General features: G+C 37.6%; 2 protein-coding genes across 2 annotated transcripts in view; one reads left to right on the forward strand and one right to left on the reverse strand.

Moving 5' to 3' along the window:
* LOC129230223 (DNA-directed RNA polymerase III subunit RPC3-like) overlaps positions 1 to 23241 on the reverse strand; it is a 67597-nt gene extending 44356 nt beyond the window's left edge. The window contains exons 1-2 of the mRNA XM_054864625.1: positions 23201 to 23241; positions 18119 to 18240 (exon numbers count right to left, since the gene is read on the reverse strand). Of these exons, the coding sequence (XP_054720600.1) occupies positions 18119 to 18240; positions 23201 to 23241 (163 nt within the window). The remainder of the gene's footprint in view (positions 1 to 18118; positions 18241 to 23200) is intronic.
* Positions 23242 to 23624: 383 nt separating this feature from the next.
* Positions 23625 to 24431, forward strand: LOC129230224 (uncharacterized protein K02A2.6-like). Its single transcript, XM_054864626.1, has one exon. The coding sequence runs from the start codon at positions 23625 to 23627 to the stop codon at positions 24429 to 24431; it is 807 nt and encodes a 268-aa protein (XP_054720601.1).
* The last annotated feature ends 3256 nt before the right edge of the window (positions 24432 to 27687 follow it).

Genomic DNA, 27687 nt, shown 5'->3' on the forward strand with positions numbered 1-27687 from the left:
TGTAGTTTATAATATGCTAAAAACCCAAGCTTTACCTTCAGTTTACGGGCCAGGTCTATGGACTCTCGCAAATGAAGTTGTTAATTTACTTCATCTACCAGTTTATTGGTAATCTCAGCTTCAATTAGAGGACATCTGCCTCTAGCTCAGTTATTGCATATTCCTGGATGATGAGTCCAAAGAAGGATGAAAGTGCAATCTCATGATGTGACAAACGGGTTGTCGGTATATTGCATTTAGTTTCCCCTTTGCCCCGTTTTAGGGACTAACGTGTATTGCTCAACAAGCTTTTCCTTCAGTTCCTTCTACTGGCAGTAGCGTAACTAGGGGGTCTGGCGCCCCTGGTCAACTTCAGAAATTTCGCCCCCTCGCCCCAGCGTTGTCCCAATGGAAAGTCACCGAAGTTCACTATTCCAATTTTTTTGGGGGGTTAATTAATTTATTTGACAAATTAGGAGACAATATTTAACTTTAATATTCTTATTTTCTATTTTTAAATTATTTTCAATGATGCCCAATTTTTCTTCGCCGTAGATGTTACGTATGTATATGTGTGCATAATCGAATTTTATCATTCGGTAAAATTGGGATTTCTTTCGGCATATTCAGAATTCTCCCCTTCCCAAAAATTTTAGTTCTCCCAAACTATTTCACATAAATTTAATAAAACCAGTAATATTTTTAACTCGTTAATAAATAAAAATAATGTACAAAAAAAATTCAGTTCCGTTTATAACAATGTATTTATTATTATTATTTTTAAACAGCTTAAGAGCCAGTTTTTATGAGAGTCATGCAGGTCAGATACATGCCATTTTTGATTTTGATAAAAAATTTACAATGGTTTCTTTGAATCATTTTAGAAGACATATATTTTTTCCTTTTCTTCCAAAAAAATTTTTTGTGACCCACAAAAATTCCGAAAGTTGGTCCCAACTTAGGGTTTTTCTCAAATCGACATTTTTTAATATTCAATTATCTCTGCGCGTTGAGCATCAACAAATGTAATCTTTGTGATTACAACACGATATTTAGTGCCTCAAATGAAATATATCGTAAATTTTATGACTGACCTTCCGTGGACCCTGGCAGGAGTGGATAAACTGTGCCGAAGAAAGTGAAATAGTATCATGTTTGAGGGATCCGGGTTCCATGCACTGAGGTTCAACCATAGTTTTTGTGAGCAATTTGTGCAGTGATATATATAAATTATTAAATAGGCTCATTAAATGCATGGTTAATGCTCATTGCTGCCAAAAAATGTCAGTTTTTGTATCGAAAAATGTGAAAAAGTGCAGTTTTTATGGGCCTTTATATCAGTGCACCGAGGGTCAGTGTAAAACTGGATACCTGCATTTCAAACTAGAGTATGTCTATTTTCACAAACAAGTGACAGAACTATGGGCAAATTCTTTTCAAGAACACAATACGTATTTCAAAAAAGTAAAATGAACTATTCAGTTTTCAATTTAATCAACATATCCGGGTTTAAACTTTCCTCCAGGGACTTCCAGGTACTGTTTAAAAAACTAGTATGATCAAAAACTTACCATAAAAGAGTTTTAAACTTTCAAATAGACTGATTATGCTTATTCACATACTTTATAATATGGTAACTAGAAGCAAAGTGAAAGAAAACATCAAAATGTGAGAAAAAAATTACTTTTTAGGGGCCTGTATCTCATAGCACTGAGGGTTAGTATCGAACTTGATGCTTACATTTCTAACTAGAGTGTATGTCTTTTCACAAACAAGTGACATAACTATGGGCAATGGTTCTGCAGGCTCATAAAATGCACTTCAAGATGAGGAAATTGCATAAGAGTTAACTTTATAATACGATAACTGGAAGCAAAGTGAAAAAAAAAAAAAATGGTTATTATTGCAGTAAAAAGAGGCCTCCATGGCTCTGTGGTAGAAGCTTCGTCTTCTAAGCCGGAGGTTGTGGGTTCGATTCCTGCCGGTGCCCTGGGTGTTATTTCCTTCTGTTGTATTGTACATCCTTCTTGTGTATGTCCGGAGGAAAGGCGCTTGGCACGCAGTCCTCTATGTATGTGAAGCTGTTTAGCTTCTAAATAAATAAATAAATATCGGTATAAAAATGGAAGTTATTTGTAACACTTTTTTGAATGTGTTTTAGGTATATTTTTAATTATTTCATTAAAGTAGCTTTATTTTGTTTATACTGTATATTATAGTTCGTGGACATTCCTTGAGGCAGTACATTATAGTGAAAAAAATTATTTTCTCTGCACTAAACTACAATGATAGCAAACAGTTACTAAATCATATTTTATTACTTATGATAAAAGCAGTACTATAACATTATAAAACAAGAGTATAGTTGCCTAACTGACTAGTGGGGACAGTAAAAAATTGCAAAACAAAGCATTGTAGCTTGAGTACAACTAACTAGATGCGTCATTACACTTATGCAATTTCCTCATCTTGAAGTGCATTTTACGAGCCTGCAGAACCATTGCCCATAGTTATGTCACTTGTTTGTGAAAGGACATACACTCTAGTTTGAAATGTAAGCATCAAGTTCGATACTAACCCTCAGTGTTATGAGATACAGGCCCCTAAAAAGTACATTTTTTAAATCATATTTTGATGTTTTTCTTTCACTTTGCTTCTAGTTATCATATTATGAAGTATGCGAATAAGCATATTCAGTCTATTTGCAAGTTTATAACTCTTTAATGGTTAGTTTTTGATCATACTAGTTTTTTAAACAGTACCTGGAAGTCCCTGGAGGAAACATCAAACCCGGAGGCCCATGAAAACTGCACTTTTTCGCATTTTTCAATACAAAAACTGCCATTTTTTGGCAGGACAGAGAAAGAACTATACAACTAATGAGGATATTAAATAACTTATATATATTCTTACACAAATTACGTACAAAAACCATGGTTGAAAATGAATGCAGGGAACCATTGGGCCTCAAACAAGGCACTTTTTCATATATTTCGACAAAGTTTGGCGATCCCTGAAAGGCTGCACTGAAAGTCAGCTGCAAAATTTACGATATATTTCAATTTATGTACTAAATGTCATATTGTCAACACAAGAATTTTTTTGACTGATGCTTGATACACAAAAATTAACCGCGTTTTAAAAAACGCTGTTTTTTAAAAACCTCTACGTTGGGCTCAACTTTACGAATTTTTACAGGTCCACAAAAAACTTTTTGGAGGAAAAGAAAAAATACGTGTCTTCTAAAATCTTTAAAAGAATCCACCAAAAAAAAAAATTGAGCAAAATCAAAAATGGTGTATAGACGAGTGACCGAAATGTTTCGGACACTCGTCTGGTCAGTGCTAATTCTGCATTAGCTACCAGTTTGTTTGGCACTCTTGGTTTCCTTAAGAGGTTTTCCACCTCCAGCTCAGTCACTCCTATGCCGGGCTGGTGAGTGCTAATAAGCACGAAACTGCAGTCCTCGGCTGTAATTGACTGAGCTGGCGGTGTATTTCATGTATTTCTGCCTTAGCCCTGGCTATAGGGCAGTACCTTACTGAATATGATGGCATAGTTATTTTTCTTACATGATACTTGAAACGAAAACTATTTAAATACACTCCTGTTTGTGAAAATTGCAGCACCACGAAGGATTTACGCGAGTGCGCTGAAAATTGCATGAAATGTAAAGTAGGGCATGATATGCAAATGATTAGAATTGCAGACCGGTAGCGCATGCGTATGCTGAGCAGCACCCTCTGAACGGCGGATCGAACCGAATATAAATAGACGGCTGTAGCGGGGCGTGCATGATTATCGGTGGTTATATGCTAGAGTAAACGTTAAGTGAACCTTTACTATGCCTCTTTTACGAAAGAAAGCGAAATTTGAGCAAATTTCCGAGTTTGAACGGGGCAGAAACGTCGGCTGTCGTGAAGCTGGTTGTTTTATCGTGCAGTAGCCGCTCGTGTGCAGCGCAACAGCTGCACAATCATGCGTGTTTGGGAGCAGTGGACGGACAAGGGTCGGACAGCTCGGAAATCTGGGAGTAGATCCCGAAATGTGACGTCAGCTCACGATGACAGAAACCTGGTGCATACGGCGCACAGCTTCGTCTAGACAATTGGCAGCACAGTGATCAACAGCTACAGGTGTTTCATTGTGTGCTTCATCAATTCGAAGACGTCTGCTGCAGCATGGGGTGCGCACAAGGATTCTTTTATACAAGATTCCTCTCACACAAAACCATCGCCGCTGCGGCTACAATGGGCCAATGTGCATAGGAGCTGGCGTGCTGATTGGCAGCAGGTCGTTTTTTCTGATGAATCCCGCTTCAATTTGTGGCACCATGATGGCCGAATTCGCGTCAGGCGCTATGCCGGTGAACGGCACATTCCGCAGTGCATTATCGAACGCCATAGTAGACAAACACCCGGAGTTATGGTCTGGGGTGCCATAACATATCATGGACGATTACAATTGCTACGAATTGTGGGCAATTTGAACAGTACCCGATACATTAACGAGGTACGGGGAGATATTCGGAACTCCAGCGCTCAAATACGCTACCTTGCGGTGATTTATAAAACTGCGAATGCAACTAAAACCTTGCCACGTTGCGTTCCATGTGTGTCTGTTGACGTAAACACAGGCAGTTTGTTCTGAGTATTTATTAACGCAATCGATGTGTCTTAGTTTGCTTTCAGCTACAGAAATTAATTCGTCCCTTAGTAGTATTCTCGAGCTCCTCAAAATAATGTTAGTTTTCATTATTTCCTTAATAATAGGTGAAAGCGAAAATTCTGGATTAACAAACTTGGATAACGTTCTACAAGGTAAAAAATTTTATTGTTTTGTATGAATTTGTAAGAATATGGGAGTTTTTTTAATCTTAAATTAATTAAACTTACCATATTTTACAGCAGCATTTAGTTGGAATGGACAGTATGCAAAATATTTTCATGAATATATTATCGTAGAACAAAATGAATAACCGAGAAAGAATTTACTTTATTCCTTTTATTCTCAGCTGAAAGGTATCGCCAAATTTGTTTACGGTTATAATTTTGGCATTGTGCGAGCAAAGTAGCCTTGGCGAGATTTCGCGTTTTTAGTTAAACCATTTTTAATTTTTATCATGAGTGGAATAAAATGGTAGTAAGATTACAGAATTCGATAAGTAAAAAGAAATAATTGTCAATCAACTGAAAAGAAAACTACCACCATATATCCGTGAGAATTTTGTTGATGATTTGCATAACATGACACAATTAAATCGTAACTCAGAAATTAGAAAAATCGAAACAGAAAATTTTTAAATGAACCGATTCGGGAATTCGAGAGAAATAACTCAGCTACAAATGGAAAAAAAATAAGCGCTAGCCAAGCAAGGCAAAGAAGTATCATCTTCTTTCGATAATAATTTGTAATGTCATATTGAATTTTCTAGCATTAATTGTTATTCTTGTCAGGCCACAATTATTATTTAGTTTTATCAAGAATTGATAAATATCGAATTCAACATCGTGAAAATGGCTGCTTAGAACTACGAACTACGTACTTTGCATTAATGTTTGACGTTTAGTAATGCTTCTTGAATTCTCATTTCTTTCTACGTGGGTCAGAATATCAACAAGACTTTGAAAATTAATTTAAAAAGAATAAAGCGAAACAATCATACGTACAAACAAAAATCACAACACTTTTAGCATTTTCTTCGTTACCATGTGCGTTTGTTTTAGTTTTCAATTCCGCCATTAGACAGTGACTTCAGTGCCCCCTATAGTTCGTTGGAGTTGCGAATACCGTATCTCACGGTGAGCAAGACCCACACATTAAGGGGTAAACTCCCAGCTGGGTTGACGCCCAGCACGGGGACCTTCCCCGGTGCAATAAGCATCAAGCGCATCCGTAGCATGATGCGACTATTGACCGCCGCACCCAGCCGTGCGGGGGGCCCGCTACGCGGACCCCCCGGGCGGTGGAACCTAAGGCCTACAGCTAAGAGGTGGGGTGCGTGCGGAGAAAAGTACCCGATACATAAACGAAGTTTCACAGCCCCAAGCTATTCCTTTCCAGCAAAGATTGCCAGGGACTATATTCCAGCAGGATAATGCCCGCCCACATGTCGCCAGGACTGTCAAATCCTACCTTGATTCTCAGCAGGTACAGCTTCTTCCTTGGCTTGCATATTCCCCGGATATGTCACAGATTGAATATGTGAGGGATTTCGTTGAGCGGCGTCTCGCTCGTGATCCTCGTCCTGTTGCTTCGACAGACGAACTTTGGTTGCGTATACAAACAATATGGAATACCCTTCTTCAGGCAGATATTAAAACTTTATTTCACCCCATGCCGAGTCGTGTAGCAGCTCTTATTGCGCGCATGGTGGCCACACAAAGTACTAATTTCCATCTATTTTATTGTTTGTTTGGTTTGAAAATGTAATCATTTATTTGTACCATTACCACTCAACTGTGTATTAAATTTCATTCAACTATGATGCGTCCTTCATGGTGTTACAATTTTCACAAACAGGAGCGTATTATTGTTCACAGTACGTCGACCTGACTTTTCAAAAGTTTTACCTGACTAAAAATATTTTAACATAAAATATATCGCTGTAGTCTCACTGTAACCATTTCTCTCCTACATAGACTCTATACCGAGGGCAAAAAGTCCAAGTCTAACATTTAAAGCTGTTGTAATGGGTAGAATCGACCATATGTTTCCAGAGATACACCCAAGCATGCAAGGGCGTGCACAGCGTGGGGGGGGGGGGGGGGCAAATGTTGATCTGGGCCCGAGCTTGAGGGGGGCTCAATATTATTAAAACTAGGAATGAAATATTGGGGTAAACAATATGGAGAGGGTCCGGAAAAGTCATTTGTGATGGCCCCCAAAATTTCTGTGCACGACCCTGCTTGCATGTTTGTCGTTGAATTAATAGCTCTAATACAACGCAAATAAATCAATAGACCTCACCCTTTGTGCGATATCAATTTAAATTTTCTGTCACTTGTACTATTTATGTTCGATGTTTATTGTTAATGATTCGCGCTATAATGGGACAAATTGCTCCTTTTTTCTGGGGAAATTTGTTCCTCGGAACAACTGACCCTAGAGAAAAGGGAAACAACTAGTCTCAAAAACACATGTCTTTTAAAAAGAAAATTGTAGAGGTTAGGAAACGAAGCGTAAATGTTTTCAGCGTAGTATATTGGATACGTAATCTACCTATTTACGAGTATAAAAATGGAGATTTATTTGTGTGTGTGTTTCCATGCTTCTTATACTTATACAAATCAACAGTTTACGTCGGATTTGCTTCAAATTTTGCACAGAGGTCCTTTGGAGCTCAGAAATTCACATAGGGTAGTTTTCGCCCCTCTATGGGGGCAAAACACCCCTTAGAGGGGGGTTAAGACACAATTTTCACATAAATTCCCTAATATGGGGATGAAAAAATATTTGCACATATTAACATTATATCTCCACCGAAAGTGCTGATTTTTCTTCTGAAGATGGAATCGGTTCAAAGTTTCCAAGTTGAACAAAACACAAGTAATAAATTTTTAATCCCCTGTTCGAAGGCTTTCCTCAACCCAATTAGGTATTTAGTGCATCATTTCAACTTGTCTACAGCTACAATTGCGTATCATTTCTGCTTTTTGTGCATAGAGTAAAGAAATTTACACAGAGAGGCTGTCTATGGTAAAAAGCAGATTAAACTGAAGTCGGAATTTCGGAATACAGCGGTTCAATGATGAGCAAGGTTATGATAACATGGTCGCTTTGCGAGAATGGTTTTCTCAAATCTCAAGTAGGGACCAAATAAAGTAACTGCCGGATTGATTTTGCATTTTAATTCATATTTTAATGCAATATCAAAAAAAAAACGATGAGATTCAGTAATGGAATGTTTTGAATAAACATGCATCTTAAAGTATTTAGCAAGAAGCTAAGGATCTTGGGATACAGCGGTGCAACAACTGGTGACTTCAATTTCTTAGTGAATTGAGGTCTCTCTATGTAATTTCTTTACTCTATATGTTTGTGTGAATGTTCAAGGCTTTTCTCAAGTCAAATCTTGAAGTAACGTTTTTTCGACGAGATTGGCAAATAATAAATGTCTCTGGCTAATTATTTTCTGATTTAAAATTTGATGTATTATAGCGTATTAGGTATGTACTACTTTGTAATGTGTCACTCGTATTTTAGGATTTTTTTAAAAAATATATAAAAATTAAGGCCTTTTGCCAGAGCAGAGATAATTAACTCACAAGCTTGAAATTTTACGTAGTAGTTTGTGTTAGGAAGTTACTAAATTCTCGCACTAAAGTTTAAAAATCTGCGGAATTTAAAATAGTTTGTAAATTTTCTCTTTGATTTTTTTTCTAAAAATCTCAAAATTTAAGCCTCTGGCCAGAGCAGAATGCATTAACTCAGAGTCACGAATTTTTGCACAGTAATTAGTGTTAGGAAGTCACAAATTTTCCGCACAAGGGCGAAGTGCTCTGCAGAATTTCGATTTTATCGGCCCACTCTCTTGCGTATTGAGTCCTGGAACCGGAAGAATTATCATCCTCATATAAATAATAGCCGATGATCGAGTAACCCGTGTGTTTCAACAATGAAACTCGCGCCACGGCATGATAATTTGATAATATGTTTTGGTAATGTTTAACATCCAGGGAAAGGCTTTATTGTGACAAGGCTGAACTCGATCCGGTAACTTAACTGTTTTACTGGTCTCATTTCAGTTGAACGAAGAAACGAAAAAAGGGTCAACAATGAACGCTGCCTACTGGAGTAGAGGGTTAATCCACAGGAGTTAGGGTTAAAATTTCAACTATCAAAATACCACCAAACAGGCAATGGATTCGTTCAAATGTAGAAACAATTTTCACCCATCATACCTTGACGGGCGACTTTCTAGTAAATATATAATAACCAAATTCTGAGGCCACTATATATATATATATATACTAGTAGTACCCGTACGGCTTTGCCCGTAATAGAAAATTAAAATGTCTTTTGGTTCGCCTGCATATTTACAAATAATGTATGGTGAATTTTTCTCGCCAATTGGCTTGTGTCCACGTTACGGTTCCACGTTATGATAATTTCGTAATTAACTCGTCCATCTTATGATATTTTTCTTCTTAAAATTGGAATAGAAAAAGAACCACATCAAATTTTTGAAAAACCGCTTCGAGGTGCAAACCCCATGCTACAAACTAACTTTGTGCCAAATTTCATGAAAATCGGCAGAACGGTCTAGGCGCTATGCGCGTCACAGAGATCCTCACAGACAGAGATCCGGACAGAGACACTTTCAGCTTCATTATTATTAAAGATAAAGATAGGGGCTCTACCAAAATCAGTAATCGAGTTATACTCTGACGTAACAGAGAATGAGACTGGCCCCATGGCATGCGAGATGGCATTATTCATTGTTTGAGCACTTAAAATTCAATAACTTTATTTATTAATTTGATAAGAATTTTTGGCAACGTTTGAGAAGCAGAAAAGTGCTTTGTTTTGACAAGGCTGAACTAGATCCAATAAGTAGGGGAAAGATCCTCAGTAGCGCAGTTTGTTGGCGCGTCATTGTTGTAATCCCAAGGTGGTGGGTTCGATTCCCGCCCATTGCCCTGGTTGTAACTTCCTTCTCTGTGCTGTTAATTCTGTCCTACACTATGTCCCTGTATTGTGCTATCTGTCATATCAGACGTGAGTTCATAAACGGGTCCTGTGTGACCGAGTACACGAACTCAAAATGTATGTTGTCAGTAAACCAAACCAAGTAGGGGAAAGCGGGGTTAAACGTTCTGCAGGTGAATTGTTCCCTTTGAAATAGCTCAATGAAGAATAAAGATAAGTATATTTAGTCAATACCTGCTGAAATGCGATTCTGCAGCGCACTGATGGCGGCCATATTAGTCCGGCTAGTGGCGTCCAGCATATTCAAAGCTGAGTATGTGCACCCCTGATCTAATTTTGTAAATATTTTCGTTTTTTAACTTTTTGGTCTTTCTCACGAATTTTAATCGATAGTACTTAGTTCTTAGGTAGGTGTTTTTATGAAAACATAGATTGTGTGCATCCTAATATACTTCGCTGAAACGATTTACGTTTCGTTATCTAACCTAAAATTTGATTTTTGAGAACATGTGCGTGTGGGTCTAGTTGTTACTTTCTTGTGGGGTCAAGTTGTTCCGAGGAGCAATTAGCCTCACAAAAAAGGAGCAGCTAGCACCAAGAAACTTCTTGCCTTTATTCATCTGAACCAGCAATGCAGTAAACAAAGAAAGATATAAATAAGTATTACTTGTAGATATTTGTTACCGTAAAAAAACAAAATTGGAGAGTGTCGAATTTCACCGATGATTCACTTAAATATTCGGTCTTTCTCATACAGACAAATGGAAAGAGATGAAAATTTTGAAGATGAAAATATGAATCAAAATATCTTTCATACTTTGAAATGATATTTCCGAAAGATCATGACAGATGTTTCATTGGACAGATCATATCCTACGCTAGTGTATCTGTCAGGCAGTGGGACTCAACCTACGGTCCGCGGTCCAATGTGGAAACTGATCCATGTGTCCCGTCCTTGTGTTTAGTGTTACAAAACGAAAAATATTTTCTGGGACATTCCAAAAAAAACTAATCATTTTCTTTCGGTGTTACGAAACCTACGTTTTAAGCCAAGTAGTCATATATTGTTTTCTAAAATACAGATGCAAAGTTCGTATCAATAAACTAAGCATGTAGCAACAATGACAGAAACTTTTGTTTGTTATTGTCCTTAATTTCCCTTGTTTTACGATGCTATCTAGAAATTTTATCCTCTTCTGGTCCGCAACATTCCCACTAATGTGAGGTATTGCACGCGGGTTTGAAAAAAAAAAAGGTTGGGCACCACTGGTCTAGACTTTACCTTTTCAGCTGCCTTCAGCCAGAGACTGCAGCTCCTACTTTGCGAGTTCAGTCTAGTCGTATTTGTGTAGAGCTTTCATTATTGGAGGCGTAAATTAGAAGCACAATTAATATTTTTTGTAATATGTTGAAAGGAAGTTGCAAAAGTCACTGAAAATAGCAATTGGGATATTATGCATGTGCAGTGTCGGATCTAGAATTCCAGCAAGGAGGAGGGGTAACCTAGGTCCAAATGGGGAGCTACTGTTTTGGAGGGTCTTTTTCTTCGTTTTTGCGGGCACTCTCGATTTTTGGAGAGGGGGGGGGGGGGGAGGCATCACTCTGAAAGGAGTAGACACCCATATTTAAACAATATGAAAGTTTCTCTGCAAGGGGTCTATCATCCTTACCTGAAGAATTTAAGATTTTAAATGCGTATTAGGCTTTTTACTTATGAAGAAAACTAATGTAGTATACTGAAGAATATAAATACTTTTTCGCAAACAAAATTTAAAGGTCTGAAAACACTATATGGGCCATTCCACGGAAAAACGGCAATTTTTTCCTGCACATCACGCATCATACATTTTATTAAAAATAATAATTTAAAAGGAAAATAAACAAAATTTTGTTGCTCAAGGAATTATAAATGTGTGACTTCTTAAGCAAAAAATTTTGGCATTACACTGTAAAATTATTTTTTTAAAAGAAATATAGGAATTATCCCACACGGGACAAATTGAGTTTTCAGTGGAATGGCCAGGCCATATCCTTTTTTTTTCTACGGTTAAAATTATTATTTCCCAACAAATGAGGTATGTTTCCTTTACATTAGAACCTTAGCTTTCAAAACCTATAATTTTTTCGCCATTGCTATCCTTATATAAATTATAGCCAATGATCGAGTAACCCGCAAGTTTCAACATTGAAACTAGTACCACAGCATGATAATTTGATAATATGTTTTGGTAATGTTTAACATGTAGGGAAAGGCGATGTTTGCGACAAGGCTGAATTTGATCCAGTAACTTAACTGATTTACTGGTAAGGTAGTCATTTTAAGGGAATGAAGAATTAAAAAAGTGGTTGAAAATTACCGCTATCTACTGGAGTTCAGGGTTAATCCACTGGAGTTAGGGTTGAAATTTCAACTATCAAAATATCACCAAACAAGCAATTGCTTTGCTCAATTGTAGAAGGGTGGACGCAATTTCCACCCGTCGTACCTTGACGGGCGACTTTCTAGTATTAATAGCACAAAAAGTTAAGAAATACACGTACCATACTACAAGAGGTTGACTTTGGATGTCCCGCACCTGACGCATGCAAATAAACTAAAATTTAAACAACAAAGTCATTTAATAAAAATAGTCCCGTGTCAGGAGTATCTTTATATCACATGTAAAGAAAAAAAAATGTGCTTACTCCTGTTTAATTAAAATATTAACTTCTATAACAAAATGTTAGTGGACTTATTGAGTTGGACTGTACCGCACGTGGTGGAATGGCCATAAGCATTGGATATAAAGCTACAAATTACCACCCCATAGCTGGAGCTAATGTGGAACTGCAAGCAAACACAGAGAAGCTCAGTTACAGTATATAGAGATTGCAGACTGCGCTAAAGCTGTGTGCTCATTAGTCTGGAGTAGCCAAAACCATACTGAGGCAAAGAACCTCATATAAAACTAAGTAGATTATCACATTGGTAGGTAAAAATACATTCGGATAATGGTGAGGGGGTCAGGACCCTCCCGTAAAAACTTGCAAAATTGTTGTCAAAAACGCAATTTTCGAAACGTTTTGGGGGTAACGTTTGGTGATGTGGGGTTGAGGTTCCTTCCTGAGTCGTTTGAACTGTAATCAATTTCAAGCGATATTTAAGAATCAAATGCTCCTCCAAAAATTTGCAAAAAAAAGTTGAAAAAAAAAGGAAATTTTATGCTGTCTGAGATGACATTAAGGGGATGGGGAAAGTCCAGGGGCTCTCTATGGAAAAGTTTCGTTGTAGAACTCGGGAAAACACAAGTGGATTTATAAGAAAAACATTATACTCGTGATCATCAATGCTAAATCTGACTCTAAGTCCAACTTCAAACCTGTATTCAAAAGTAGAAACGTGTTTAAAGTCATACAGTAATTGTAAATATGTAAATAACTTGGCTGGGTGGATGGGAAGAGCAGGATATAGAACACGAAATGCAGCCACCTCCTTGTTGAGATTTCGGGGTTGTTAATGCACTTGTAATATAAATATTTTCAACAACGAGCTGCATAATCGACATTTATTGCAAAAAAATCATAACTGGACCATAAAAAAATATTGCAATGTGCAGAAAAAGCTAAAAAAAGCCATTTTTAGATAATTTTACGAAACCTCATGAGTTACGAGCGAACTAAAAACTGTAATGGAATGTTAATAATCATGACATGCGAATAGAATTTTATAAGGAAGCATTTGAGTGGTATTAGAATAAAAGTTTTAAGCATTTGTATTTTATGTATTTGTGTACAAAAAGAATTATGTGTAAATTACGTTTTCACAGTAGCTAAAATTGCATTCCCAAAACTTTTTTTTTTTGCACCTATCAACTCAAAATGGGTAAATACATAGGAAAATGGACGTTCCGAGTCGAAAATGTACATGCATCTGTATGAAAAACCCTATGACCGTCAAAATATAAAGGAGTTAATTTAGAGAAAGGCATTAGAGGCAAAAGGCACAAAAGAGATTTATAAGAACTAGTACTTGATTATTCAGTAAGTTACCACCCTATAACCAGAGATATGGCAGAAATACATGAAATAAACTGCCAGCTCAGTCATTCCATTCGAGGACTGCAGTTTCGTGCTTATTAGCACTCATCCGCCCGGCATAGGAAGTGCCAATAAGCAAGAAACTGCAGTTTTCGGATGGAATGACTGAGCTGGTGGTGTATTTCATGTAGTACTTTATTCTTACGAATATAATAACCAATTTGAATCATGAGTCCAACTTCAAACCCTTGTCCAAAAATTGAAATTAGTTTAAAATCGTATAGTAAGGGTAAATTTAAGTCCTGTAATGACTATCCTTCTTCGTTGGGTGGATGGGAAGCATGGGCGGATCCAGGGAGGGAATCATAGGGGCCATGGCCCTCATGGAGGAAATTTCCAAAGTAGTTAAAATACACTTTTTTTGAGCAAAAATGCAAAACATTTCCCTTATAATACATACAAAGTCTAACAATAAGGAAAACAATGAGAGGGGCCATGGTCACACTGAAAAGGTTTCGAAGATAGCTAAAAACCTTTTTAGAGCTAAATATAAAAAAAAAATTATTATTATTCCTCGAAGTTTAACAAGAATATAAAAACAACGCCCGGGAGCAATAAAACCACACTGAGGAAGTTGGAAGTTTAAAGTATAGTTTTTAAACCTCTTTACTAGCTTAAATTGAAAAAAAAACTTGTAATTCATGTGAAGTCTAACAAGAATGGAAACAATGCAAAAGAAGGGCATGGTCACCCCCCCCCCCCCCTTCCACGGAAATTTCAAAAATATCAAGTATATACCAAATATTTAGGTTCATTTAGTATAATGAGCCCGTCTCCTTAGATGCGTTTACTCTCCCCATAGGGGAAAGAAAAGGGATATGTATTATTAAGTGTCCGATGCATTTAATGGTTGCGCATTAAGTTCAAGTTCAATTTAAGTTTTAACCTGGTTTTATGATGCACTGCTACGTAATAATTCTTCAGTCCCTTTTTAATATGGGACCCTCCAAACCACGCCTCCTTCTCTTGTTAATATTACCAAAGATCGTCTACAAACCACGTTTTAAAAAATAACTTGTAAATGTTTCCATGGAAGGGTCCCCCACCTCTCCTTTTCGCCAGCGTCGTTCAAGATCGGCCTAAATTTTGATTTAAGAGCTTGAGTTTCAAAATGTTTCCGGGGGGAGAACTCCTCTATCCCTAACTTCATTGAAAGTCTTCAAGAATTACGTTTCAGGAGCTTCAATTTCGAAAAATTGCTTTTCCTCTAAAAGTTACTCACGAATCATGGATTGCCTACATTTGCAATTTAAAGAGTTAAATTTTGAAAAAATTTTGGGAGTGGACCTCAGAATCTCTTTAACTCTTAACCTTAACAAAGATTATCTAGAATGCGATTTTAAGTCTATAAATTAGTAAAATTTCCTGGGGTGGCCTTTTTAATCTCTCCTCCCCTTAACATCACCAAAAAAGCGTCTAAAACAGCCTTTTTTACAGCTACAATTTCGAAGGGAGCGCTCCAAACCTCTTCTCCCTACCATTACCAAAAATAATTAGAATACATTTTTGCGACTGCAAATAAGAAAAATTTCTTGGTGTGGGCCCGCGAATTTCTCCTCCATGCATCATTACGAAAAGATCGTATTAAATTGCGTTTTTGACTCTACACTAGCAAAAACAAAAACAAAAAATCCGCCGGAGAAACCTTGGACCTCCCTCTTCTTTACATTATTGGAGATAATGTTTGCGTTTTTAAGGTTACAATTTCGAAAAATGGGCGGGGGGGGGGGGCGGGGGGGCGCACCCGAACCCTTAATATTACGAAAGACAGTCAAAAGGCATTTCTAAGATTACAAATAAGAAAAATTTATTTAGATGGGCCCTCAAATCCTCTAACTCCCTTTAACATCATCAAAGATAGTCTAAAACTGCATTCTTAGAGCTACTACGTATTTCGAAAAATAGACAAGGGAACATCACCGAACCTCATCTCTCCTAACATTACCAAAGATCGTCTAAAATGCGATTTTAAAACTACAAATTCGAAAATTTTTCTTTGGAGAAACCCCTGGGCCCCCTTGACTTTGGAGTTACTATTGTACTTACGGTTGGTTCACATCTGTTTCCTCTTAAATCAGAAAGTCCCATACAGTCGCCCCAGAACACAGTACTGATAACAGGAATACCACTTTGAGGAGACGAAAAAGGCATACGTTTGTTAAGAAAAGAGGAAAAGTATTGGGAAGGGGTTGCAACCTCTATGTTAAACTCGCGACACTTAGTGAAAATTCCAGAAAAAATGCTCTAATTAAAGGCGGGTTGCATTGGTACTTGTAAAATTCAAAAATTTTCCAAAGCATCGTATTTTTCCAAATGGCCCCCCTCCTAGATCCGCCCTTAATGGGAAGGAGCATGAAGTGCAGCCACTTGTAGTGGGTTCTCAGTTGTTAATGCAATAAAATATATTTGCATTTCCAACAAAGAGATGCATAGTGCATTTATTGTGAAAATATATTACTGGACTATAAAAGGTAAAATATTGCAAGGTACAAAAAATGGCTAAAAATTAATTTTTTGGTTAATTTCACGAAAAGATACAGTTTATTCGAGTACTTAAAACTATAAAGGAGTACTTAATCATAAAGACATCTGAAAAGAGTTAAATTGAAGCATTTGAATGGTTTTAAAACAAGAGTTTCAAACATTTGTACTCTGAGAAAAATTTTGGAAATTGGCATTTTTTACCTTCTTTTCAAACTTTTAAGCTTGTTCCTGTTAGCTGAACCTTAATATTTTTCAAAAATAACAACAGAAATGAATTTTTCGGGTGCAAATACATCGCATCCTAAATGTGCATATCAACGTTTAAAAAATACTTTTTTTATGACATACTCTAATAAATAAGTACACCAGGTCAAACATCGAGGATCGGAGGAGATATTCATTCAGACGCAGTTCTGTCAGAAAAGAGAGCTGCTCAAAACAAACGGATCTATCTCAGTATTTGTCAAAATGGAGGAAGAATTCATGAGAATAAAATTGTACGAATTGCTGAAATATTCAATCGATAAAAGCTTTAAGTTATGGAGATTTAAGTTGCTAGTATAACCAAGTGTCCGGATGCTGAGGGAAACTTACTCAACACTTCTCTAAAACATTTTCAACATTAGTTTAAGAACGCACGGATTTCGGCACAGAAGACAGCGAAGAGATTTTTACAGTACAATGTTTTTTTGTTGATAGGTAACAAGTAAAGTGTTCCCCTCTCTTCACATGACACAGGTCCTCAAAAAGTATCTCAAAAATACTTCGTCAAAATTTTACACTTGCCCGCAATCTTACATACATCACCATCTTTTTCTTGCATTCACTAATACAAAAAATAACTTTCGTATAAATAGTATAGATTAAAAATATACTTATTTATTTACTGATATAGTAAATCAAAAGTAATAAGAAATGTAAAGTGAGCGAAAACTCAAAAAAAAAGAAAAAAGATTCAAACTTAAAACGCGCGAAAATATTTTTGGCCACAATTTTACTTAAATACTCTTCTGAGGTGTCGTATAAACGATTTTATTTTATTTTACAGTGATTACATTAAAGGATGGTTCGTATCAATTTATGACGGGATTTTATTTCACTGGAAACTCACCAAATATTTCAGGTCTCCTGGTTTTTCGGACTAATTCTATTCCTCCTCAACTAATAAATCAAAAGCCAACGTGTGATCCATTCTGTTGGTCGTATAAACGATGTGTCTTTTTTATTAAAACGATTACATTAACCGATGCGCCTCTGTATAATTTTACATGTATAACGAGGCGCATCGGTTAATGTAATCGTTTGTAGTGTTTTGATTCCGCAGTGAGTAATTTTAGCTGTTAATTTTAGCAAAATTAACAGTGTAAATGTAACGATATATTTCCTCCTGATATAAAACAGTAATTCAGAATTATTTCACGCATTTGATTCGTAAACGCTTTATACAGCGCGATCGTTTAAAACTGGCTTTGAAACGCGGTGTACGTCTTCGTATATAAAAAAAAAAACTAGAGAAGTTCACCACATTCTGAAGCTGTTTAAAACTGGCTTCAATAAGCGGTGAATTTCTCCGTGGCTTCGAAACGTGGTGAATGTCTCTCTCTCTCTCTCTATATATATATATATAAATATCCACATATATATATGCATATAAATATATATATATATATATATATATATATATATATATATATATATATATATATATATATATATATATACATATATATGTGGTTTACCTTAATGATTACATCAAATTAATTATTTTACAAAGATTAATTTACCTTATCAAGTACAAAATTGATTTTTTTATTCATATTTTTTTAAAATTTATTCTTTGTTTTTGTTTATAAAGATACCTTATTAATACATATTAAAAACAAAAAACACCTAGCAACCATTGGAAGAATGAAAGAAAACAATGTACCAACGTCTGTAGCCTCTTTGATGTCCTGCAATCGTTCTGCCACTCTCTGTACAGTGTCACTCATTGTCAGTCGGCCATGGTTTAAAATCTCCTCTACCAGTAGATCCGACGGATCTCCGTATCTAAATTAAAAGAAAGAAACAAGTTCAAAGAAAAAACTCCAAATGGCAGGGATGCACAATCTACAGCATGAGGGCAAAAGTAGCCTGCAGAGTAGGGTTTCCAATCCCAATCCTGGATCCCACACGATATTTTGCGGGATTAAGAGCAGAATCCTGTGGGGTTAACACTTCCGCAAAGATTTTCCATTCAAACGTTTTCCAATTTTTACCTTCCATAAAACGAATATTTTTACAAGGTATCATCTGAAGTTTTAATCACCTTCCTGTATATATGCAAGAAGATTACGAAACACTTTGTCTCATACAGTGAATGGTAGATTCACCATTCAAGAAAACAATAAAAAAAAGAGCGTATTCTTCTGAGAATAAATTGGTATTCTCATTTGGAGGTTCCATCACTAAACATTGAAACCCTGAAAATTGTGCTTTTGAAAAAATTGAGAAAATCTATTACAGAGTGCAAAAATCTGATGGAGTAGCCTGAATGCAATGTTTGAATGCTTCTGTAAACTTAAGGAATGCTTTCAAAATCTTTAACTTACTAAAATTGCACAATATTTTTTTCCGAAGAAGAAAGCAAGGAAAAACCTGCATAATTTTTTATTTATGCTCTCTAACCTCTAGAAAGTGTCTACCGATGCCTTCGTCACAGCGAAACTAATTCAGTACGACTCTAAAAGAGGTGACAGAAACTTGGATAAGAGACTAGATGACTTGCATGACAGTGCAGTACATTAAGCTGCTCAAGTTTTCGATTGTCTCTTTAAAGTGAGAGGTAAATCTAGTGAAATTGTTCAAAAACTTTTACTGAGAGTGCGACCCAATCAGCGTTCACTCCCTGCTGCAGTAGCGGATATGGGGGGCAGGGGGCCCACCCCTCCTAAAGGGTAAATTTAACTATTCACTATTATATTTATTATTTTTTATTGACTTTTCCATCGCATAATTTTTTTTTACAATAATTTAAAGAGAACACAAAGCACACACAGCACATTTTGAGAAAGAAAAAAAAAGCATTTTAGTTTGCTAAAGAAGTAATACTGGAGTCAGAGGATAGAGCTTATAAAAATGCAAAATGAAAGCAATCACATGGTAGTTTCTTTGCAAAACAATGATATTAATGGAAAAGGCATGTAGTATGAAAATGTCACCTCAACTGTATGATGGCTTGAAGAACTAATCAGTAACTGCTGTGAAATTTGCCACAGCTTCTTAATTCTTCAGTAAAACTTACGGGTAATGAAGCTATGATTTTCTTAATTACACACTATTTTATAATTAAAAGATAAATTAAGTTATAAAAAGTCAAATGAGGTATGGGCTTATTTAATAATCTTGCTCTTGTGCTATAACAATGTTCCTTATTAAAACCATTTATTTATAGCATCTCATTGATATTTATATTGGATTTAGAATTTTATTTGCCTGATATTTTACGTCCACATTCAAAGCATTTTAGTGCACAATATTTATGTACAGTCGAGTCCCGACTTACGCGAGGGATGCGTTCCAAGACCCCTCATGTAAGTTGAAATTTCGCGTTGTGGAACAAGGTTAGTTTAGGAATTTTTGAAAAGCATACCCAATTGCTTCAGACATTTGTAAACACCCCTCAAATTGTTTTGTTTCAAACCATTTTTTAACTATATATTTCAGTATCTTTTAGAAAGAACTGACTTTTTTTTGTAATTTAGAAAAAAAAACACGTTATTTTTTAACATAAAATACTGTTGAGGAGCACAGAATTGTCATATATCGATATGTAACCGATTAGCGGTAACCGTAACTGTTATCTTTGTGCGTGAAGTTTCAGTTCTAGTTCTTGTTCGTGATGTATATAGTTGTGTATGTGTGTTCGTGATGTGAATAATGGGTAATAAAAGTATTGTGCCGTAATAAATTATGCCTTGCCTCTGCTATGTGCAAATACACACATGTCCACTCCATCTCAAAGGATAAATACATCACAGCTGGCGACGAAATGATTTGGGAACCCGTGAAGTAATGAGATTCTTCAGCGGAACTCTCGTGAAGTGTTTCGACAGAATCTAATGGATTAGGATAAAGCTCGATGCAGCCAAGGTCAAGGTAAAAGTTTTTTAATCAATCTTCTAGTAATATTTTATCATGGAGGCTCTGGTTCAAGCTTTAATTGAGCAAAACAAACTTTTAATGGACAGATTGGCGGTTACGCCAGAAACGAAACCAAATGAAGGTTCAAAAGTTTCTGTTCATTTTGAAAAGTTTGAAGAAGGTCAGGAAAGCTTCGATTCATTTCTTGAACGCTTTGAAGCATATTTAAAGGTTCAAAATGTTCCTGAAGACAGACGTGGGTTAGCTTTTATTTCAAATTTATCCCCGAAAATGTATAATTTGCTCAAGAACCTGCTAGCTCCTGATAATCCTTCGGATAAAGATTTTGATTGCTTGAAAACTACTTTAAAAGAGCATTTAAATCCGAAACCACTAATTATACCCAGTAGACATGTGTTCTTAAATCGCAAGCAGCGGGAAGGGGAAACGGTCAGTGACTATCTAGCTGAGTTAAGATCCCTTTCAGTTCCTTGTTGTTATGGGGAAGCCATGCTCAATGTAATGTTAAGAGATGTGTTTGTTAGTGGGTTGCGGGATAAAGCTATTCTTAACAGAATTTTTGAGGAAGATGATACGAATTTAGAAGGAACGCTGAAAATTGCTTTGGCTATGGAAAAAGCTCTCAAAGGTGCATCTGAGCTTTTAGATAAAACAGTAAATGTCCATGGGAGAAAGGAAAATTGAGAGGCCAGGTGGGAAAAATAAATATAAACAAAAAAGTAAACAGAAAGATGCATTCAAGGCTAAGAATAAATCGTGTTCGCGTTGCTCCGGAACGAATCATGATCGTAACAATTGTAAATTTATAACTAGTCAGTGTCATTTCTGTCAGAAGGTTGGGCACATAGAGAGAGCTTGTTATGCAAAACAAAAGTCTAGAGAATGTAAACAAAGACAAGTTAGTGTCGAACTTGATTCTGAAAATGGAAACCAAAACTCAGTTCCATTACATAGCATTATTTCGGAGGAGGGGAAAAGACCTCCAATAATGCTGACGATTACAGTTGAGGGCAGCCCTATAGTGATGGAGTTAGATACTGGTGGAGCGGTTTCTGTGATGAATATAAAGAAGTTCAGGGAAATTTCTAAGAAGCCTTTGCAAAAGACTAACCTGGTTTTCACTACGTATAATGGGGGGAAAGTTGTACCAATGGGAGTAGTAAATGTAGATGTTGAATATAACAATCAAAAATTGAAATTAAATTTATACATTGTTAGGGAAGACTTAGACACCATTTTGGGTAGGGAATGGATTTTCAAAATCAAAATAAATTGGAATTCAATTAAATCAATTCGTGCACATGGGAAATATGATCTGAGTAAACTACTTAATGAGTTTAAAGAATTGTTTGATGATAAATTAGGGGAAATAAACAATTATGAGGTAAAATTGGAACTTAAATCAGACGTTACACCGAAATTTTGCCGATCAAGGCCTGTTCCGTTCGCCTTAAAAGATCGTGTTGAACAAGAAATCGACAGATTAGAAAGGGAGGGAATTATAGAAAAGGTGGAAACATCTGAATGGGCAACGCCAGTAGTACCAGTCGTAAAATCAGATGGATCAATACGTCTGTGTGCAGACTACTCGGTAACCCTTAATCCTAGTATAATGGTACAACAACACCCTTTACCAAGGTTGGAGGAGATATTTTCTTGTCTAAATGGGGGGAAAAGAATTCTCGAAATTAGATTTTAAACACGCTTATTTACAACTAAAGGTTCACGAAAATAGTCAAAAACTCTTAACAATTAACACAACTAAAGGGTTGTACAAATGCAAAAGGCTTATGTATGGGCTAAAACACAGCTCCAGCTATTTGGCAGCGCTATGTTGACGGTCTGTTCCAGGGAATGGCAGGGGTTAAAGTGTTTATGGACGATGTTCGTATAACAGGACCTACTCAAGATGCACATTTTGAGGCACTGCAAATTTTTTTTCAAAAATGCAAAGAGCATGGATTAAAACTAAATTTGAGGAAAAGTAAATTTTTTGAGGAAGAGATTAATTTTTTGGGTCACAAGATTGACTCCAAGGGTTTGCATAAAACAGATGAAAAAGTCTGTGCAATAGCGAGTGCCCCTAAACCAAAAAATGTGCAAGAAGTTCAAAGTTTTCTGGGGTTAGTACAATTTTATGGAAAGTTTTGTCCAAATTTGGCCACAATTTCTAATCCGTTGAATAATTTAATGAAAAAAGAAACAAAGTTCATCTGGTCGAAAAACTGTGAACAGTCATTCCATAACATTAAAAAAGTGATTTGTTTCCCCACAAATTCTGGTGCACTATGACCCTGCACTTCCAGTAACATTGGCAACCGACGCGAATCCAGTAGGGTTAGGCGCGGTGCTATCCCACAAAATGTCCGACGGAACAGAAAGACCTATAGCTTTTGCATCAAGAACTCTTAACAACGCAGAGAAAAAATATTCACAAATTGATAAGGAAGCCCTTGCAATTGTGTGGGCAGTTAAGAGATTCTACCTATACCTAAAGGGACGAAGATTCATTCTTATAACTGATCACAAGCCATTAGTTGCAATTTTTGGATCGAAGAAAGGTCTACCAATTTTGGCAGCAACACGACTTCTTCACTATGCTTTGACTCTTCAATCCTTCCAATTCGACATCATCTACCGTAACACCAAGGACCATGGGAATGCTGATTTTCTCTCAAGGTTACCGACTCAGTCAGAAGAACTGGAAGTCCGAGATGATGTTACGCTCTTCCAACTGCAACAGATTGAGACACTTCCAGTCACTGCCAGGGAATTAGCCAAAGGAACAGAGGAAGATGAAGAAAGCAGACCACTGTTGCAGGCACTTCGAAGTGGAGAGGGTCTAAAGGGGAAGGAAGCGGAATACAGTCTCCAAGATGGTTGCATCATGTACGGATCTAGAGTCATGGTTCCAAAACAATTCCAGAGCCGGGTGCTACAGGAGTTACACGAAGGGCATTTAGGGATTGTAAAGATGAAAGCGATAGCAAGATCGTTCGTGTTTTGGAAGAACATAGACAAGGATATAGAAGAAGCTGTAAAGAATTGTGTCCACTGCGCGCAAATTAAAACAGATCCCCAAAAAGCCAAAGTCCCACCATTGGGAGTACCCAAGCAAACCTTGGGAGAGGCTACATGTTGATTTTGCTGGGCCATTGTTCGGATATATGTATCTGATCATCGTGGATGCACATGCTAAATGGCTGGAAGCGTATCCAATGAAGAATACAACAGCATTGAAGACGATCGAGTGTCTTAGGGACTGCTTCGCGAGGTTTGGACTTCCACTGATGATAGTTAGTGACAACGGGCCTCAGTTCAAGTCCGATGAATTTAAGATCTTCCTGAGCCGAAACGGGATTAAGCACAGACCTTCAGCTCCATTCAAGCCTTCCAGCAATGGTCAAGCTGAAAGGTATGTGTTTACCGTCAAGCAATCTCTTCGCGCGATAAAGGAGTACCCCGGCACCATCCAGCAAAAGCTCAGCACCTTCCTGATGCAGTATAGGAAGGCTCCGAACATGACCACCCTCCACAGCCCGGCAATGCTGCTGATGAAGCGTGAGATCCGGACACGCATTGACCTGGTGAAACCGGATCTGCACGCCAGGGTTCAAGACAGGATTAGGAAGGATAACTTTCAGTTCTCGGATCGTGTCTTTCGCATAGGGGACAACGTGGCAGTGCGCAACTACCGTCACGGTGATAAAAGGTGGAAGTTCGGGAAAGTTGTCAGTAAAGACGGACAACTCCACTATACCATCAACATCAATGGGCAACTGTGGCGATGCCACGTTGACCAAATGAGGGACGGTGGGAATCTGGAGAACCAGGAATGGGAACGAATCGGCAAGGCTCCAAATCTTGCTTCCAGGGGCCACTGTTCTACTGCGACAACAGCAGCAGATGCTACAACAGATGGGAGTTCAGCTGAGCCACCAGCTGAACCAGTCGTCTTATCGGCCAACACCAACCAGGCTGAACCAGCGACGGATGGCAGCACCACCGCAGCCAGTCCGGTGTCGTCAACAGCAGATCCGCCTCCTCTGCGCAGATCCACAAGATCTAGGAAAGCTCCACAGAGACTGGATTTGTAAAGGGGAAGGGATGTCATATATCGATATGTAACCGATTAGCGGTAACCGTAACTGTTATCTTTGTGCGTGAAGTTTCAGTTCTAGTTCTTGTTCGTGATGTATATAGTTGTGTATGTGTGTTCGTGATGTGAATAATGGGTAATAAAAGTATTGTGCAGTAATAAATTATGCCTCGCCTCTGCTATGTGCAAATACACACATGTCCACTCCATCTCAAAGGATAAATACATCACACTCATGGAGTCAGTGAATATCACCCACTTTTGGTAAACGGATTGGGTTATTGATTGTAGAGATGAAAATATAGCTTTTATTTCTGAAGTAAATACCGAGCAAGATGTATTTAATTTTTCTGCGGTAACTTGATCATTAATTATTGTTGAAGGCCGACGTGATCGTTTGCTTCTGATCCGTCAGTGAAAATGTGTTTATAGCCAGCGTACTTGCTTTTGATCTCATAAAAGACTTGTTGATAAACTGTATCTGCAGTATTCAATAAGTTACCGCCCTATAGCGAGGGCGGCTAAGGCAGAAATACATGAAATACACCGCCAGCTCAGTCAATTCCAGCCGAGGACTGCAGTTTCGTGCTTATTAGCACTCATCAGCCCGGCATAGGACTAACCGAGCTGGAGGCGGAAAACCTCTTAAGGAAGCCAGGAGTGCCAAACAAACTGGTAGCTAACATAGAATTAGCACTGACCAGACGAGTGACCGAAACAATGGTTCGGTTCAACTCGAATATTGCAGGCAAGGCAGAGTAAGTTACCGCCCTATAGCCAGGGCTAAAGCAGAAATACATGAAATACACCGCCAGCTCAGTCAATTCCAGCCGAGGACTGCATTTTCGTGCTTATTTGGCTTCCTTAAGAGGTTTTCCGCCTCCAGCTCGGTTAGTCCTATGCCGGGCTGATGAGTGCTAATAAGCACGAAACTGCAGTAATCGGCTGGAAGTGACTGAGCTGGCGGTGTATTTCACGTATTTATGCCTTAGCCCTGGCTATAGGGCAGTAACTTACTGAATATACCTGCCTTGCTGCAATATTCGAGTTGAACCGAACCATTGTTTCGGTCACTCGTCTGATCAGTGCTAATTCTATGTTAGCTATCAGTTTGTTTGGCACTCTTGGCTTCCTTAAGAGGTTTTCCGCCTCCAGCTCGGTTAGTCCTATGCCGGGCTGATGAGTGCTAATAAGCACGAAACTGCAGTCCTCGGCTGGAATTGACTGAGCTGGCGGTGTATTTCATGTATCTGCAGTAGTTTGTTTGGGGAATTTTGATAAGTCATTGATTATAGAAGGTTTGTCTTCGCGCCATGGTTCAATCAGTTCAATTGTGTTGACAGTTTTGAAATCTGATAGCTGCAGGTCTGAGAGTACCCGACGCATTCGGATCCCAAATGTTGGGGTCATCGAAGGCCGATGTAGAAATAAAGCAACATTAGGAGGATTAAAAATAAGGAGGTGTAGTGGGTGATTGGTGCAAGGTTTTGTTTTGAAGTAAAAATTTAAAGAAAGTTTGAGGCGTCTATTGTTTAGAGATTGTTCATGCGCAAGGATATGGAGGCTGTTGATAGGCGAAGTTCGAAAGGCTCCTGTGCAGATGCGCAGTGCCTGATTATGTATTGGATCCAGACTTTTCAGATAGGTTTTAGCAGCGGAGCCATAAATTTGACATCCATAATCAAGTTTTGAGCGTATCAGAGCCCTGTATATTCTTAACAGAGACTCAGTATCAGCACGCCAAGAAGTGTTCGCTAAGACTTTAAGGATATTTAATTTTAATGAACATTTCTTTTTTAACTCTTGTATATGCGGTATAAATTTTAGTTTATTATCAAGTGTGAGACCAAGGAATTTTCCTTGATCTTTTACAGCTATTGGTTGATTATTGAGGAGGAGATTTAGATCAGGGTGAAGGCCTCTTTTACGGCAGAAGTGGATACAAAAAGTTTTTTGAGCAGAGAAAGTGAAGCCATTTTCCTCCGCCCATTGTGATACTTTATTGATTGCAATTTGAAGTTGTCTTTCAAGGATACTCATGCTCGTTGATGAGAAAGAAATTTGAAAATCATCCACGAACATGGTACCTTTTACAGCGGGAGGGTCAATTAAGCTATTAATTGCTATAGAGTTACACTTAGTACACTTCCCTGGGGTACTCCTTCTTCTTGAATGAAGGTATCCGACAGCACAGACTTGACACGTACACGAAAAGAACGATGTTTCAGAAAATTGGAGAGAAAGATGAGTAAATTACCTCGCAACCCATACTCGTGCAGGGTTTTGAGGATCCCATACCTCCAAGTACGGTCGTATGCTTTTTCAATGTCAAAAAATACGCTCACAAGATGTTTTCGTTTGAGAAATGCTTCTCTTATTGACGTTTCGAGAAGCAGTAGGTTGTCTATGGTGCATCTGCCGCGCCTGAATCCACTTTGATATGAAGATAGCAGATGGTGCGACTCCAAAATGTACATGAGCCTGGCGTTGACCATCCGCTCCATTACTTTACAAAGGCAGCTTGTGAGAGCTATAGGTCTATAACTCTCGGGTTTATCAGATTGTTTGTTTGGTTTAAGGATAGGAATTACTATTGCTTGGTTCCAGAATTTGGAAAATTTGTGCTCAGAATAAATTCGATTAAATAGTATCAGAATATTTTGTAATGAAGACCTGCTTAGATTTTTTAACATGCTATTGTGTATTTTGTCAGGGCCAGGTGATGTGTTTTTTGATTTTTGTAAAGCAATGTTTAGTTCTTGAAAGGTAAATTTTGTGTTGTATTGATTAAAAATGTTTGAATTAAAATCTAGAACTTTTTGTTCCTTGCGTGATTTGATTGTTAAAAACTCTGGGCAGTAGTTATTTGCACTGGAGACTTCTGCCAAATGAGTCGCCAGGCAGTCAGCCACCTCTTTGTAATCAGATAAAAGTTGACCATTTTTCTCCAGAATGGGAGCACAAGACGTATTGTAGTTACCAGAATTTTTTAATTTTACCCCACATTGTCTTAGATTGGGTGGACGTCGTGATTGTGCTGACATAGTTCTGCCACGAGTCCCGCTGGCTTTTTCGTCGAATCCTTCGAGCTTCAGCACGAGCTCGTTTGAGTGCCACAAGATTTTGTGTGGTTGGATACCGACGAAATGTGTTCCATGCTTTTTTTTTTTTTTTGTGCCTTATGAGCCTCTTGACAATCAAAGTTCCACCAAGGTTTAGGAAATTTTATCCTGCCTTTAGTGGTTCTTGGAATA

Source organism: Uloborus diversus, chromosome 9 (assembly GCF_026930045.1).
Source record: "Uloborus diversus isolate 005 chromosome 9, Udiv.v.3.1, whole genome shotgun sequence".
NCBI classification, from domain to species: Eukaryota; Metazoa; Arthropoda; class Arachnida; order Araneae; family Uloboridae; genus Uloborus; species Uloborus diversus.